Below are 16218 nucleotides of genomic sequence, written 5' to 3' on the forward strand. Positions count from 1 at the left end.
CAGAACACACTGTAAAGTGAATTGACTGTATATTTGTGGGCGAACGCGGCAGCCAATTGCGCACAGCAATGTCCCACAAACAGTCGTAGATTGAATATGACCAATTTATGATTGTATTTGGTTTTGGAGGGAATATTATTAGGCTCTGTGTGGAGTAAGGAAACTTGCCCAAGGTTTCGCCCTCTGCCTGGATTTGAACTCAGGTCTCTCACTTGCAAAGCGAGTGCTCTAACCACTGAGCTACAGGACTCCACAATATATAAATAAATAAGTATATACAGAACAATATTAAATCCATTTTATTTAGAATCGTTTCCTGCTCCTGAAATATGTTTCCTTTGGTCAGCAGTGTATCTGGTATACAAGGAAACCAATCCCCAGGTTTATACAAAACGGACAACTTACATTTATACAACGGCTCTCACGCAAGGTAGCGTCCCAGAGCGCCAGAGTGAAGTGAAATCTGATGCAGAGCGGGACAGATGGGGAGTAAGCCGAACATGTCTGTGCAATTTGCATCACGACAAAGTTAGTAACAATTTTAGTGTAAGGAATTTGCACAGGTCGGTTGGGGAAAGATTCGCGGAGGGATTTAAAAGTCAGGAACAGGCGGTGATCACACTGTACATGGGTTGGCATAATTTTAACCTAAAATATTTCCAATTTTCACGATTTTATGGGACATTCTACCATTTGAAACACAACATAATTAATATCAGTCTATATGTGCCACGTTGCTTATTATTATTTTATCTACTGTATTGTTTATTTCGTGAATTTAACCCATAAAGTAAGTCAATCTTCCCTGCAGAAAACAAGGCTTATTAATGTGTACTTTCTCCGAATATATCACGCAATCCTTGTCGTATTATCAACTTCAATTTCTCCTTAAATGCTTTTCCATAACTGTGTTTGCGTATACATTTTCTGCAGTTGTGAATTGGAAGTTTTTTTTTATTAAATATGCATAAAAAGCAGAAGAGTTAGTTAAAAATGCTGCTTGTATTTTGCCTGGCACCAACCTTCACGTGGTTGGTTTAAGTTTCCAGAATTCATGAGAATAAAACATAACTCCCTTGATATCATACAAACATGTGATAATATGCCAGGTGATCAACAAAACGGAGTTGATAAGAATCGACTACATTCTGTCCATCTACAGAAATCTTCTTATTTGCACATGGTTTAATGTTGTTTATATATTTTTCGCAACGAGTAGCCTTATGACATTAATTAAGATTGTCACAATGTCAACACAGATCCTCTTCTCAGAGCGCTGTACAGCATATACTGTACTGTGAGTATTTTGTGACCTTCCGTGACACACAGTTTGTGCAGCAATGACCCAGACAAAGCAGTAGAGGAGAGACGGATTCGGTGGGGGTTGGAATCTGGAAGGATACACTCCCTTGACTTCGGAATCGTACGAAAGAATAATGATGCCACGCTTCCCCACAGATTATACTATCAATTTACTTTACATTATATGCTGTGAAGCGCTTTGAGACGCCAAGAAGACGTGAAAAGTGCTATGTCAAATGTAAGGATTAATATTATTATTAACATCCAGTAACATAGGCACAAAGGGCACCTCAGTTAAACATGTGTTTAGAACTGAGAACTTTAAACAAACAGAGGTTCCCCATTACTGCATATGGGTGTCAGTCAAGGCGAAAAACAGTTTCCAGTCCTATATATGTATACAACAGGACATTCAGGCATTCTGGCATTGACCCAATTCCAACATTGTGTTAGGGCTTCAACCCACAACATTCTGAATCAGAGGCGAGAGAGGGCTACAAACTGAACCAGGCTGAAAGTCTCAAATGTAAAGATCTTCGCTTGAAGTATCAATGGGATTCATTGCCTCAATGGACAAATGAAGGCAATCTGTATTTGTCGATTATTGTAAATTATTTTGCTGAGGTCTCTTGCGGAGTGGGGACCCAAATGGTCTCTCGGACCATATGATACCAGAGAGTGGGGGCAGATAGCCTGAAAGACCAATGATGTGATGAGCAGGGCAAGGCAGGGGATATTAAACAGGCAAAGGGAGGAATCGGATCAGTTCGAATTGTGTAAGCAGTTTGCACAGGTCGGTTGGGGCAACAACCAAAACGTGCTTTAAAGGTACGGATCAGGACACTGGTGATATGATGGAGGCTTTGACCACCCGGTGGCTATGATCAACCCATTAAAACATTGACAATCGTGCTTGAATGAAAGGCTTTCTTCAATAATGGTTGCAATCGGTTTCATCCCATTCTCCAGCCATTTCCCCGCACAGCCTTTCATATTCCTGTTCCAGATATTTACGAAATGCTCTCGGATCAGAAAACACGAATTTGTCTCACGCATGGCTTCGTGTTGGGCATGAAGTAAGTTAAAACTCTGTATAATATCTACAATAATCTGTGTCTTTTTGGATTTCAGTATTTTGACTTGAATTGCTTTAAGATAGTAGATTAGTTACCACAACTTTCCTGTAGCTTCCTGACAAAAGTAAACCTATTTTATGTTGGTAATGCTTTAAAATCAACAACCTCCGCAGTGCTCCTCAAAATTTCTAATTTAATAATCTGCATTAATTGACCTGGACCAGCCGAAAATTATTTTAGATTTCACATCAGTTCAATTAATTTGCACGAACAGTATCTGCCAGTTTCCTCCTTTGCAGTTTAACAGCTGATCTTTCACATTGAAATACATAAATATCTGCTTAACAAATAAATATAAATATAAATGTCACGCGAGGTATTGCAGAGTGGAGACTGACTTTCTTGTCTGATTGTAATATTGTCATAAGAGGATAAGACGGCAGGGCTGGGGCTCTCTCAAGTTAACTCTTTATTACTCGAAGCAAACGGAAGTTCTGGACAGGTAAAGCAAAATAGTAGAAACATGTTGCTTTATTTATTACTCGAAGCAAACGAAAGTTCTGGACAGGTAAAGCAAAATAGTAGAAAAATGTTGCTTTATTTACCACAATTTTATAAACAGTTACAATATATTCTACATTATTTTACAATATATTCTGTGAAGCACATTGTGATGCCCCGAAGATTTAATAATGTACTATATCAAATCCAAGGTATATTATGATAATAGCTGGACCAGGCCCGTTTTACAGAGACTTTGATTGTTATTCAGTGACCATTGAACTTCACTTGGAGTATGAATTCAACTTATTGTCTGTACGTACAAATGAAGGCAAGAAATATTTTGGAGAATAGTGTAAACCCATTTACAATGGTCAGGGTAATGTACTTAATGATATGGCTGTTAGCATCACTGCTTAATAATTATTTTTCGTGTCGTTCCAGTTAAATATTATTACATCCCCCAAGCTAAAGTGGGAAAATTACATTAAAAAAGTCATTTTAATTGTAACAAGTATCGAAGACCATGTGAGAACAATGTGAAACCAAATTAGATAATTATTATAACCATTTGAATTGCTGTGTTAATGCTCCACTGATCGGTAGAAGAGGCCTAATATGTGTGATCAAGTATTTGTTGCACTTATTCAGATAAGTTAGCTCTGGTGGTGAGACATGTGGGGTGTGAACCCGACACAAATGTGAGCACATTGTCGTCTGAGTTTTAAACCCATAGAGCATTGATCTACAGTGCTTCAGAGGACTGTAATTATAGCACAGAAACTCTCGTAAATGTTCTGTTTGGCGCTATATATTTTGTTCTTTGCTGTTACATTATTTGCGTTATTTGACATAATTCTAGTTGTAATTATAGTGGATTTAGATAACTGGATCTAATGTGTTAATTTGGCCGCTATTTACTTCAACCACCCACCCAGGTCCTGCTGCAAAGCACCAGAAATTCTGTGGTGTAGCCCGTGTCGACTAAAATACTGTTTATCACTTTGTATGATCTGCCTCTGCAGCTTCAGCTCCAGTAGTCCTCGTCTCCCAACATCCTAAACCTTCACCCCTACTCCTCAAAAACGACCTCCCCCAACCTGCCATCTCCCGTCTCTTTCTCTCTCTCACACACACAAGCACTGTGGATTTAAAGCAGAAAAAAATAATAATAATAATAATAATAATCCTTGCATTTGATATAGCGCTTTTCACGTCGGGAGGACGTCCCAAAGCGCTTCACATAATATAATGTAAAATGAATTGACTGTATATTTGAAGGCGAACGCGGCAGCCAATTGCGCACAGCAATGTTACACAAACAGTCGTGGATTGAAAATTACCAATTTATTATTGTTTTTGGTTTTTGGAGGATTATTATTAGGCTCTGTCTGGAGTAAGGAAACTTGCCCAAGGTTTCGCCCTCTGCCTGGAATTGAACTCAGGTCTCTCGGTTGCAAAGCGAGTGCTCTAACCACTGACGTGCAGGACTCGACACATCTGTGGAGTCCTGTCACAAACAATGTGATCGGACATCAGTTGCAAATACATTAATAAGGAGCGGAATGTATTTCAAGCTTAAATAAATTTATGTTAAGTCTCCTGATAATCTGTCGCTTGAGCTTTCGCAGTCAGTCCCGCTCTTCCTCTCTCTGTCTATCTCTCTCTCTCTCTCTCTCTCGCACACACACACACACACAAACACACACAAATACTTGTCTGAAGCAGGAAACAAGCTGTTCAGATGTTATCTGACAGCAGCTGCTCACGTAACTCTTTAAAACACAAACAGAACCTGAGTAATTTACAGCTCAGAAGAAATTCATTTGGAATATGTGTGATTAAATGATGGTAACACTTATTCACATGAGGGAGTTCTGGAGGGCAGACGTGTCGGCTGTGAACACAACTCTTGGAAATTGGGCCTCTGAGGTTTAAATTTCACAGTGATTTGATCCCCAGTGTTTGCGATGCCTGCAGTTATAGCACAGAAAGGCGAGGGAAATTTATTTTTTTGCTGATAATGTTAGTGTTAATAATAGTGGATGAAGATAAATTGCCCCCATCACCCCCCCCCCCCNACCCCACCCAATTACCCACCCCGGTGTCTTTCTCTCTCTCGCACACATGTGCAAACACTGTTGATTTCAAGCAGGAAACACTCAGGCTGCTCAGATGTTATCTAAAATCAGTTGCCATAGTAACTCTTTGCTCCTCAGAGAGGTATCATAGTGTGTTAACCATTTATAGCACAGAAGAGAGACCTTTGTTGAACGTGTCTTTGAATGCAAAACGTGCTTTGTCCATTTCACCAGTCTTTTCCTGTAGCACTGGATGTTAGTTATGATTCACAAAAGAGAGACAACAGTAAAGTGAGTTTATTTCAGAGAGGGGGAAATTAAATACATAAAACATTAAATTGTATTCAGACTGAAGCAGATAATCGCACAGCAGCAAAAACATTGGAGCTCAGAGCCTCAGGTCTCCATGTGTAACCAGAGGAGGGCACATACATTGGAGCTCAGAGCCTCAGGTCTCCATGTGTAACCAGAGGAGGGCACATACATTGGAGCTCAGAGCCTCTGGAGGTCATGTACCCAGGGCACAGCACAGATTTTGGAGCTCAGAACCTCAGGAGGCCACGAGTACACAGGGCAGAGCGCACGCATTGGAGCTCAGAACCTCAGGAGGCCACGGGTACCCAGGGCAGGGCACAGACATTGGAGCACAGAGCCACAGTAGGGCACTGGTACCCAGGGCAGGGCACAGATATTGGAGCTCAGAGCCTCAGGAGGCCACGGGTACCCCGGGAGGGAGACAGATATTGGAGTTCAAAGACTTTGGAGTTGATGGACAATCAAAAACAAAAACTTAGATTTGTGTAGCGCCCTCCACGCCCGACGGCGTCTCAGAGCGCTTCATAATAAAGATTACCGAAGCGGAGCCAGGGGGAGGGAGAAGGAGGTGAACAAAGGCGCGGCCCTGAATGTAGGAAGAGAGGTGGGAGGCTGAGGGGCACGAAGATGCAGTGCTAGTGTGTGACAAGACGCAGGAGCATGAGGCTGCCAGGCGGACATATTTACTATAGTTGAAAAGAAGTCCATGACCTCCTCGCACATGGCGGTCGATGTGAAGATTGTGAAGGCCTGAGGGAGCGAGCGGAGGAGGTAATGGGTAGTGGAAAAAAAGGCCTTTAGAATAGTTTTTCTGTCTCCAGGATGATGTTGGAGAAGAAGGCCGTTTTCGCACGCGTCAAAGAGAGTCTGCAGCTGTGGAGATGCTCGAGCCACAGTTGGTGATGACCTGTCAGGCCAGTTTTTGCCATCTGCGCTCGAGCAGCCGGGATTGAACAACCCAACATCACTGCCTTCTAATCCACATCATTACCCTCTACCCCATAGCATTGCCCTCTACTCCACATCACTGCCCTCTAATCCACATCATTACCCTCTACCCCAAATCATTGCCCTCTACTCCACATCACTACACTCTACCCCACATCATTGCACTCTAATCCATATCACTGTGCTCTACCCCACATCTCTACACTCTACCCCACATAACTGCCCTCTAATCCACATCACTACCCTCTAACCCACATCACTTCCCTCTTCCCCACATCACCGCCCTCTACCCCACATCACTGCCCTCTGCTACACATCACTGGCCTCTACCCCACATCACTGCACTCTACCCCACATCACTGCCCTCTACCTCACACCTCTTCAGTGATCCAGGCTGTATTTCGTGAGAATCACACCGAATTTCAGATCACGAACCTGTTAATTCTTCTGCAACTATTGTGGTCAGGGACAGACAGATGTAAGTGGTTTGTGTGTTCTGCACTTGAAAACAATGACAAACAACTGGGCGGTTACATGACCATTTGATATTTATTGAAGTCTATTTGATTTTAACTCACCATTTACAATCTGTTTGTTAATTAGATAAACAGTCAAGAGCAGATATCTCTCTTGTGACACATGGTGGGTGCTGTCATAACATCAATTCTCTTTTGTTTGCTCTTGTACTTTTACCATTATTTCCAAAACTAATACTCGCCGTGGTTTACAGAATCAACATAGACCTTTCTGGTTCCGATACAAGTTTCATCTGAAACTGGATCTATTTTTAACCAACTGACCAATGACTCATTTTAGGAGATAAAATAACATGATTGATATAATTCAACAAAAATAACTAAACAATTATGTCCAGTTATCTTATAATTTTATCACCATAAATGTTTTAAAATGACGAGAAAAGAAAAAAAATTCTTAAGCGCTATTGCAGTGTAGAATCGTAAGCATAAAAGTAAATTCAAAACAAATTAGAAAAGGATAAAAAATACAAACCATTTTCTGTGTAATATGATAACACTAGCGAAGGCGTCAGTTTACTGCAATGTTTAGAATATGCATTATATTCACCCTGAAATGCAAACAAATCATTCTGAAAATCACAGAATAATGTTTTACACAGAACACACATGGAAACTTGCTATCACAGAAAGATGTGACACGGTTTCATATTAATCGCGTTGGTAAGTTGGTGGAACGTGTATATTCATTTTATCCACTGGTTTTCTATCTAAAGATAATCAGTAATTATTGGTGATGAAATTTCGGTTGAATGGCTCTGTAAAATAGACAATAAAAGATATTATTTGAAGGAAATAAGTTTATTCTCATCAATAACATAATATTGATCCATTTATAACAACCTAAAGTACAGCACATTGGCTATGACAATCTCTGGGGCTGTTACTTGGGTTTCATTCACCGGCTGCTGTTTGAGAGATTGTTTCCAACTGTTTTAGTTAATGTTTCTGCCATTTGATACCACATTTACAAAGGAAGAAGGACTTTTTACGCTCAAATAGCAGAATGTGAAATTAAATTTTGATTCAGGAAAATAAATTAAAAGTTCTGCGAGTGAAGTATAGGAACAATAATCTCTGAGTCAAATAAAGAAAATAATTTACAACAGTTTGGAATGGTAAATATAAACTAACGTTTTAGTCGCATCCAACCATGGATCACATCACTGTGAAGTTGCTGACAAGAAGTTTTTAATTTTAGTTCATCATCAATTGGCGTGAATACATGTTTGACAGCTGCACATGATCACTGCCATTCTGTCTAATATCAGCCTCAGGTCAGGATTGTGAATTATTAAAATCACTGACCGGTACTGGTCAAGATGTATAACCATTACAATCACCTGTAACTGTGACTACTAGTACACAGGTCACCAGGACGATAATATTAATCATTGGCGGCTTTCTATGATGTAAATAATGCTGTAAATCATGAAGACCTCAACTCACCTGTTTGATGTGGATGTTGCGATCAGACGGTGCAGAGCTCAGGAGATTCCCTTTGATTCCCAATGGGAAGCTGTCGGTTCTTCTCGGTGTTATTTTCACAGTCTATATCATCATAATCATAATCACACTGACTGGAGTCAACAGGAAACAGCGGGTCACTGTCTGTGTGGTGTCCACCCTCTGTAGAGAGAACCATCATTTATTTACACGCCTAATAATAATCCCTCCAAAACCAAAAATAATAATAAAAATTGGTCATTTTCAATCTACGACTGTTTGTGGGACATTGCTGTGCGCAATCGGCTGCAGCGTTCGCCCACAAATATACAGTCAATTCACTTTACAGTGTGTTCTGTGAAACGCTCTGGGACGTCGTCCCCACGTGAAAAGCGCTATATCAAATGCAAGGATTATTATTATTATTATTACCGATTATTTCAAGATCAGAGACACTGTGTGGGTTTGTGTTTGTCTGCGTGCTTTGTGTCTGTCTGTATGTGTGTGTGTCTGTGCGATTGTCCATATGTGTAAGTCTGTGAATGTCTGACTGTGTTTGTTGAGTTGTCTGTGTGTGTCTCTGCGTGCGAGTGTGTGTGTGTGTGAGAGAAAGAGAGAGAGAGAGAGAAATACAGACTGGAAAGAAAACCATCTTGTATTTTTGACTGTGTGGTTTAACTCCATCGCTGTAATCAAAATATCGTCACTTGAAGGGTTGGGTGTTCAAGATAGAATTCCTCCTCACTTTTTAAATTTTAATGGGATGAGTAATTTTTGAACATTCATTTAAATAATTCATGATAGTGTTGTAAACGATTATTTCCTTTACAACATCTAGGTTGTTATTAACATGACGCAGAAACAAGGATAACTGCGTTAATCGATCAGTCCAGCACCATTTTATTCGTGCAGTTATTGACACTACACGGAGCACCATTCTGTATGTGCAATTATTGGCATTACAGAGCGCCTCGGAGATGAATTCATCAAACTCTGAAAAATCCGTTTCAGATTGCACATCGACCCGTAATTATTCTGATTTTAGATATCACAGCCAAGGCCAAATATCTCCAGCTGCCCGATTACCAAGCCCTTGCTGCAAACACGTACCAACTCGCCTACACATACAGTCACTACACATTGAAGCCTATCCGAGACATCCTGACTTGAAAAGCACTGCACAATTGTGATTCCTGTTGTCTTTATGCCATTACATTTCTGTATGGAATGGAAGATTGATGATAATTGCGACTGTGATGATGATTTTTACTCCCAGGTGTGTTGCTGATTAAATATCTCCCGCAGTAAGTTAAGACATGACAGTTCGGCTGTTACCCTGACAGAGCGAGGCTTCCGGGACAGTGTGACTGGTCAGTGCGGGGACATCAGGGTGTGTGTCAGTGACCAGGAGGAGGCCACTTTCCGCCATCTGGAAGGATCCCCTCTCAGCGTCGTCGTAATCTTCCTGAAGATGATCTGTTAACAGGGAGTCAGTCTTACGCACTCAAACATTCAGATGGAAAAAGGAGGCAGATATCATAATAATATACAGCACAGAAGGAGGCCATTCAGTCCATCTATTGAAAGAGCGACCAAAATTACTCCAACTCCTCCGCGCTCTCCCCACAGCCCTGCAACATTGTCTTCCACAAATGTCTATCCATATCCACCCAAATTTGGACACAGTGGTGCTCAAGGTGTCTTATGCCTGAACTACTGAAAAATCCTGAATTTCTTTTTAGATACTTTATCTGAAGATTAAAGCTTGACTTCCAGTGACAACTGGATAAATTGAGAGCTCTTTAGCCTCTGGGTCGGAAGGTTCTGATTGCAATCCACTCGGGGACTAAGATCACACTCTGGATAACACTCCACGGCAGTGCAGTGCGTTGAGCTCCGTTTGGATGTTCAGCTGGTATTTAAATATTGCAAATCTCAAAAGGGAAATAGTTCTTAAACCGGAGGTTTGCCCCACATTCCTCCTGATTACTGTGCATATTTTGCGCACAAATTGCCTTTCCAGTTCACCAAGAGATATACAATCACTAAAAATCACTGTAAACATATGTGAAGTGCTTTGAAACGTCTCGTCGAATTGATCAGAGGCTGTATCACATACAATAATTATTCCGCACACTCACCATCGCCATTCGGAAGATACACCTCAGCGTTTTCTTGTTCTGCATCAGATCCATTCACACTCTCCCCAGTGTAGTACTCCAGTTTACTGATAGAATCGTTGGATCCTGAAACTGAGCAAATAATGTCATTACTGTCCAGTTACGGAATTTCTTAGAGTCTAATTCTATACCTATATCAAAATACAGAAAGATACCAAAATATGAGATTTTTTTCCAAAAATCGTGGATCACTTTTCATGAATGAATATATGGTAAACCGCTCAGCAATGTAATGTAGGTCAAATGTTGGTTAAATATTATTAACATGATCTTGGAATACTGCTTCTGTTCAGGCTAAAGATTACATTTGGCAACAAGGTATGATTTTAGATATTCGTTTGGACTACAGAACCACAATAAGCATCGCTTATATTAATTTCTGTAGGATTCGTTTTGGTGAAGTAATAAAGCCCACTATCTAACAGTTATTTTACTGTATATTAAATTAACTTATAACTAAGTTCGATTGGTCAATGCTGAAATCATCGGTGATAATATTTGAAAATTGAAAGACCGAACAAATTGAAGTATTGAGTAGGTTTCATCTCTATTAAGTGGGTAAATTGATACAAGGCAACAAGATGTGGCTTTTTCAGTTCTCTGAATAAAAGCTTGAAATCCTATCCACAGCGCATTCAATCATTTGCATTTGCTACCAATCGGGATACTAATGTTGATGCTTTTTGTACAATGATGCGGATACAATAACCATGATTGTAAAGTATGTACCAGAGGAGCCAGACTCAAACTTTCTTCTTCTGATCGGCCGTTCCTCAATTTCTTCATAAACTGCTTGATACAAACGAACAGACGGATACTTTTCGTCTGTTGGAAGTTGACATGTACAGAAATTAAAATATTAACCTGAAATTGCACAATGGAGTTTGAAACTGATGTGTAAATATTTGGAACATGTTACGTTAGTATTATTATTTGAAAATATCAATATATCATCGTCACTATTGCCTCATTATTCATCAGTGTACTTGTTTTCGTAAGTATTTGTTTCAATCGGTAAATATGACTGTGCATTTGTATTTAGGTACCTACAAATATCTACTTAGCTCTGTGTGTTGGTGTATTAATACAACTGTGTATTTGTGATGCTTTGGGTATCTAAGTTTTTGTGTCAGTTTAACTGCTCTTTTTTNGTATCCTTTATGAAAAATATGTTATTGCGCTCAGTTTACGTTGAGGCCTAATTGTGTCTGCTGGTTTCTTTATGCATCTGTGGTTGTGTTTGAGCTACGCATTTGAACGCAAATGTTTTTAATTTTAGTTTGTGCAACTTAACAGATACATGTGAACACAGCAATGAAATCGAGACGGTAAAAACAGGTAAGAGTATTAAGTTAACAAAAGAGACACGTGTATCAACAGGATTTTATCTGAATTGATAGAGAAGCTCCAGGCAGTGCTGTGAGTTCAGAATCCAGTCTCACCTCTTCCTGAAGAATTACTGTCCATCCGTACAATCAGTGCAAAGAGTACCACCGCTAACAGGATTCCAAGGACGATGCAGACCACGAAAGGTATGTTGATCAGCTGGACTTTGCAAGTCAAAGACATAACATTTGTTATTTTATTGTTGTACAACATGTGATAGTCACACTTTCGAAACTATAAAGATAAATGCTTCACACTAAACTGAACGATAACTGAAGCAAATTATTGCACGGTGTATGATATGTTGCACAGTGTATTCAGAATAATGCCCAAACTATCTGACAAATTGTGCTGATGCAGCTCTTTTCCTGAAGTTAAACGTCTGTTAATTTCTAAAATGTAGTTATACAGTCTGTTCATTTCTCAACTGTTGACTACTGAAAGGTTATTTGACAAATACACTGGTTTAGATATATAATTTTTTTTTACGAATGAATGGCAATACCTGGTGCTAATATATAGGAAAGCTAAGCAATGTGTCAGTAAGAAGTCAAGTAATTATGTTATTTACCAAAGGATGGGGTTGGGATTGGTTGTCTGGGAGGTTTACCTGTAAAACATCACATACACCATTAATCCTTAACAATTCAATTTCTGGCTTGAAATGAAATGAGAATTAATCTGCTTTTGTTGAGAATAATTTTAAAAAACTCAAATTTGTCGATAAACATTGAGTGACCGGATCCCTACCGGAGCAAACCACACCGGCGTCTTCTTTGTGAACGCAGTCGCTGCGACCCGCGGATGCGGAGACACAATCCCACAGAAAGGATTCGCTTCCTCTGCAGTGAAGCTCGTCCAGCCATATCTGACCAGCGCCTTGTCCGAACCCCGCCTGTCCCACAGCCCGCAGGGCCGGGCCGCAGTCCAGCTGTCCGCACACCACACTGGCCTCTCGGATATCCCAGGAGTCGTCACACACCGTCCCCCACGTGTTATTGCTCAGTATCTCAACCCTCCCCGAGCAATCGCTGCTTCCTCCAACCAACCGCAACACCTGTCCTGAATACACAATATTCATAACACCACTGTCAATTACTCACACAATAAAATACGCATTGTTCCGTATTATTATCAACAACCCCAACCTCTTCCTTTGGTAAATATTCATCGCAGTAACTATGATTTATGGTATCAGCTTAGTAACAGAGTCCAGTAGCTCAGTGGTTAGAGCACTCGCTTTGCAAGCGAGAGACTTGAGTTCAATTCCAGGCAGAGGGCGAAACCTTGGGCAAGTTTCCTTACTCCACACAGAGCCTAATAATAATCCATTCAAAACCAAAGCGATAAAAAAATTGGTCATTTTCAATCTGCGACTGTTTGTTGGACATTGCTGTGCGCAATTGGCTGCCGCGTTCGCCCACAAATATACAGTCAATTCACTTTACAGTGTGTTTGTGAAGCTCTTTGGGACGTCCACCCGACGTGAAAAGCGCTATACTAAAATGCAATGATTATTATTATTATTATTCCAAATCAATAAGCCTTCACCTTCGATAGTAATAATAACAATTTGATCGCGCATTCCACGACTGCTTTTGGGACATTGCTGCGCGAAATTCGATGAAAACAAAAATATATATATGTATTCCTCATTTCAATCCATGACTGTTTGTGAGATATTGAAGTGCATTATTGATTGCCGCGTTTCGCTCTCGAATATACAGTCATTCACTTTGCGGTTTATTGTGAGAAGCGCTTTTGCTTGTTTCGAAGACGTGAAAATTGCCGTATCTAATGCAAAGATTATTACTATTATTATTAGTAGGCAGTCGATGCACCTTAATTTAGGTACTGTGAAACGCTTTTAGAAATACTCCTGATCTGGATGTTTTGATGTCAAATATAAGTACTACTAATTGGTTTATTTTCCATTCAGTACCTGATAAATGATGCTGATCAGGTGAGCTTCCAGGGCACTGTTTCGCACCATCCTTTTTTTTCGGAGATTTCTCTGCATGAAATATATATTTAGAATTAAATTATTTCGAATATAAACGTAATAAATATTACCTCCGAAATGTGCATTTAGGAGCATGTTGTTACCTGAACAAATTACACCCACATCTTCCCGATGATCACAGTTATGTTCACCCCAAGGTGGCGACGAACACTGCCACAAGAAGGATTCATTTGAGTTACACGCTATGTCATCCAACCAAATAGGTCCAGATCCTTCGCCAAATTTACCAGCATCATCAACTTCCAGAGCTCGGCCACAATCTAACTGTTTGCAGATCACCTCAGCAGCCTCGAGTCCCATCAATTCAATTCCCATGACGTCCGAGCAGACTGTGCCCCAGGTCTCATTGTAAAACACTTCCACTCTCCCCTCACAGGAGTGTTGTCCATTGACCAGCCGCAGCATCTTGTGCTCTGTGGACCAATATTGACTTTTATCATTAATATTTTCGATTCAGTTGACCTGAGGTATCCTCTCTTTTTCAGACTCCGCCACTGTAAAGCATTCCAGGACGACACCACATGGGATGACGCTATATAGTGGTAAATATTTGTTGTGGCTCTACACATTTTATTTCGTGTGGAGCAGCGTTTTTTGCATAATATGTATTATTTATGCTGGAACAAGTTAGTATAATTTGTCACATTACAATAGTCCTTTCCAATATTATCAGTTGAGAATAATCCTTATATCTGATAACAAAAAGCAATGGAGTTGATACCTCTCAACCGAACCATAGCTAATATACTTTTTGCAGGGATTTTTTTTCTGTGGTGAGGGAATATGTAGTCATATTCTGCAATGCAATCTCCCAGAATCAAATCGCCATGTATGCTCTGGAGGAGTATTGGCCAATATATGAGGATGAACTCTATTGTGACCTGAACAAGTAGTGATAGCCTCGAGAGGATTTCCTCCTGTACGAAATTGTCAGTCTTTACCTTGATTACCCTATGTGGGTGAACCCCACTTACATCTGACTCATCGGTTAGAGCGCTGATAACAGAACCAGACTGATATGCTATCAGTAGAGTGTGATGGTGAAACACAAGGTGTTGTCATCTCTTACCTGAACACACAATGCTCACATCTTCTTTATGACCACAGTCATGCTGCCCCCATTCAGACGAGGCACATTCCGAGAGAGCTGATTCCTTTCCTGAGCATCTCACCTCATCCAACCAAACTTGTCCTGAGGCGCTCCCACAAGGGGCAGCAGATATTGCATCAACTGCAGATCCACATCCGAGCTGTTTACAAACAACATCCGCCTCACGTGATCCCCAGGAGTCATCACACACCGTCCCCCAGGTTTCATTGTAGTAAATCTCCACTCTCCCAGCACACGAACTCCCACGGTCCATCAGTCTGATGTGAGTATCCTCTGTTGAGCATCAACAACATTATATTTAATGACAGCATGCATCAGGCTGATCTGATCAACTTCTGTTGGTAATGAACAAAATTTATTTCACGATATAGCATGCAGCATTTTATGGAGTATAAAATAATGATCAAGTGAGTCGAGGAAAGATGTGCTGAGTAGCTAATAATACAGCAAATTATCAGTCAACTGCCACATCTTCTTCATTCAAGTATAACGTGGCTCTACCATCGCACATTGCACACAAACAACCTAAGAATAGAAAATTCTCAAATGCAAATTACAGTTAAATAACTACCATATTAACCCTTGTGTTTGACGTAACAGCTTAACACATGTTCCAAACGTCTCAAAACGCTTTAAGGTATATCATTTAATGAGGTTTGCATGCATTTTTTGTGAACGACATGCGGGAACCAATTGCACACAACGGTGTTCCACAGAGAGTCGTGTATTGAGTGATCAAATTATTATTATATTACTTACTTATTTATTGGAGAGTTTATCCCCCCCCTCCCCCAAAATGCCACCAGGCCATCGAGTACCATTCCACTATAAGTTAAAATCTCGCGGTGAAATTTATAATATTGATAATCATTCACTCACTTGAACACTGAACTCCAACATCACACATGTCCTCAGTTGATTGGTTTCGCCTGGACGGTTTGCACTTCAAAAGATTCGTCTCATTTCCTTGACAGTGAACATCCTTCAGCCATGGGGACCGTTCACCTTCTCTGTACACTGTGGAGTTATAGGATCTTATGGCAGGACCACAGCCCATCTGTCTGCAAACCACATTCGCGTCATTTAAATCCCAGAACTGATCCCGCACTCTCCTCCAGTCTCCATGGCGGTAAACCTCCACTGTTCCAGAGCAGGAACTGCCATCATCCACCAGTCTGAGCTGTTTGTGATCTGTTTCAAAGTTAAGTAAAACTACAGGTTTCCGATTGGGAAAACTTATCGTTTGCGTTTCAGTATTTTGCTTGAAATGAAAAGTTATTCAATCTGTTGAGTGTGAATGAACCTTCATTCTT

At 40.4% G+C, this 16218-nt stretch overlaps 1 protein-coding gene across 1 annotated transcript; it reads right to left on the reverse strand.

The window, feature by feature from the left end:
- Positions 1 to 9514: 9514 nt before the first annotated feature.
- LOC103191051 (antigen WC1.1-like) lies at positions 9515 to 15158 on the reverse strand. The gene is made up of 7 exons (XM_007911990.2): positions 14864 to 15158; positions 13878 to 14207; positions 12522 to 12833; positions 11828 to 11935; positions 11115 to 11210; positions 10347 to 10451; positions 9515 to 9681 (listed from the first exon to the last, which is right to left on the reverse strand). Exons 1-7 carry the CDS (start codon positions 15156 to 15158, stop codon positions 9515 to 9517), a joined length of 1413 nt encoding a protein of 470 aa, XP_007910181.2.
- Positions 15159 to 16218: the final 1060 nt, after the last annotated feature.

This window comes from Callorhinchus milii, unplaced genomic scaffold (genome assembly GCF_018977255.1).
Source record: "Callorhinchus milii isolate IMCB2004 unplaced genomic scaffold, IMCB_Cmil_1.0 Scaffold93, whole genome shotgun sequence".
NCBI lineage: Eukaryota > Metazoa > Chordata > Chondrichthyes > Chimaeriformes > Callorhinchidae > Callorhinchus > Callorhinchus milii.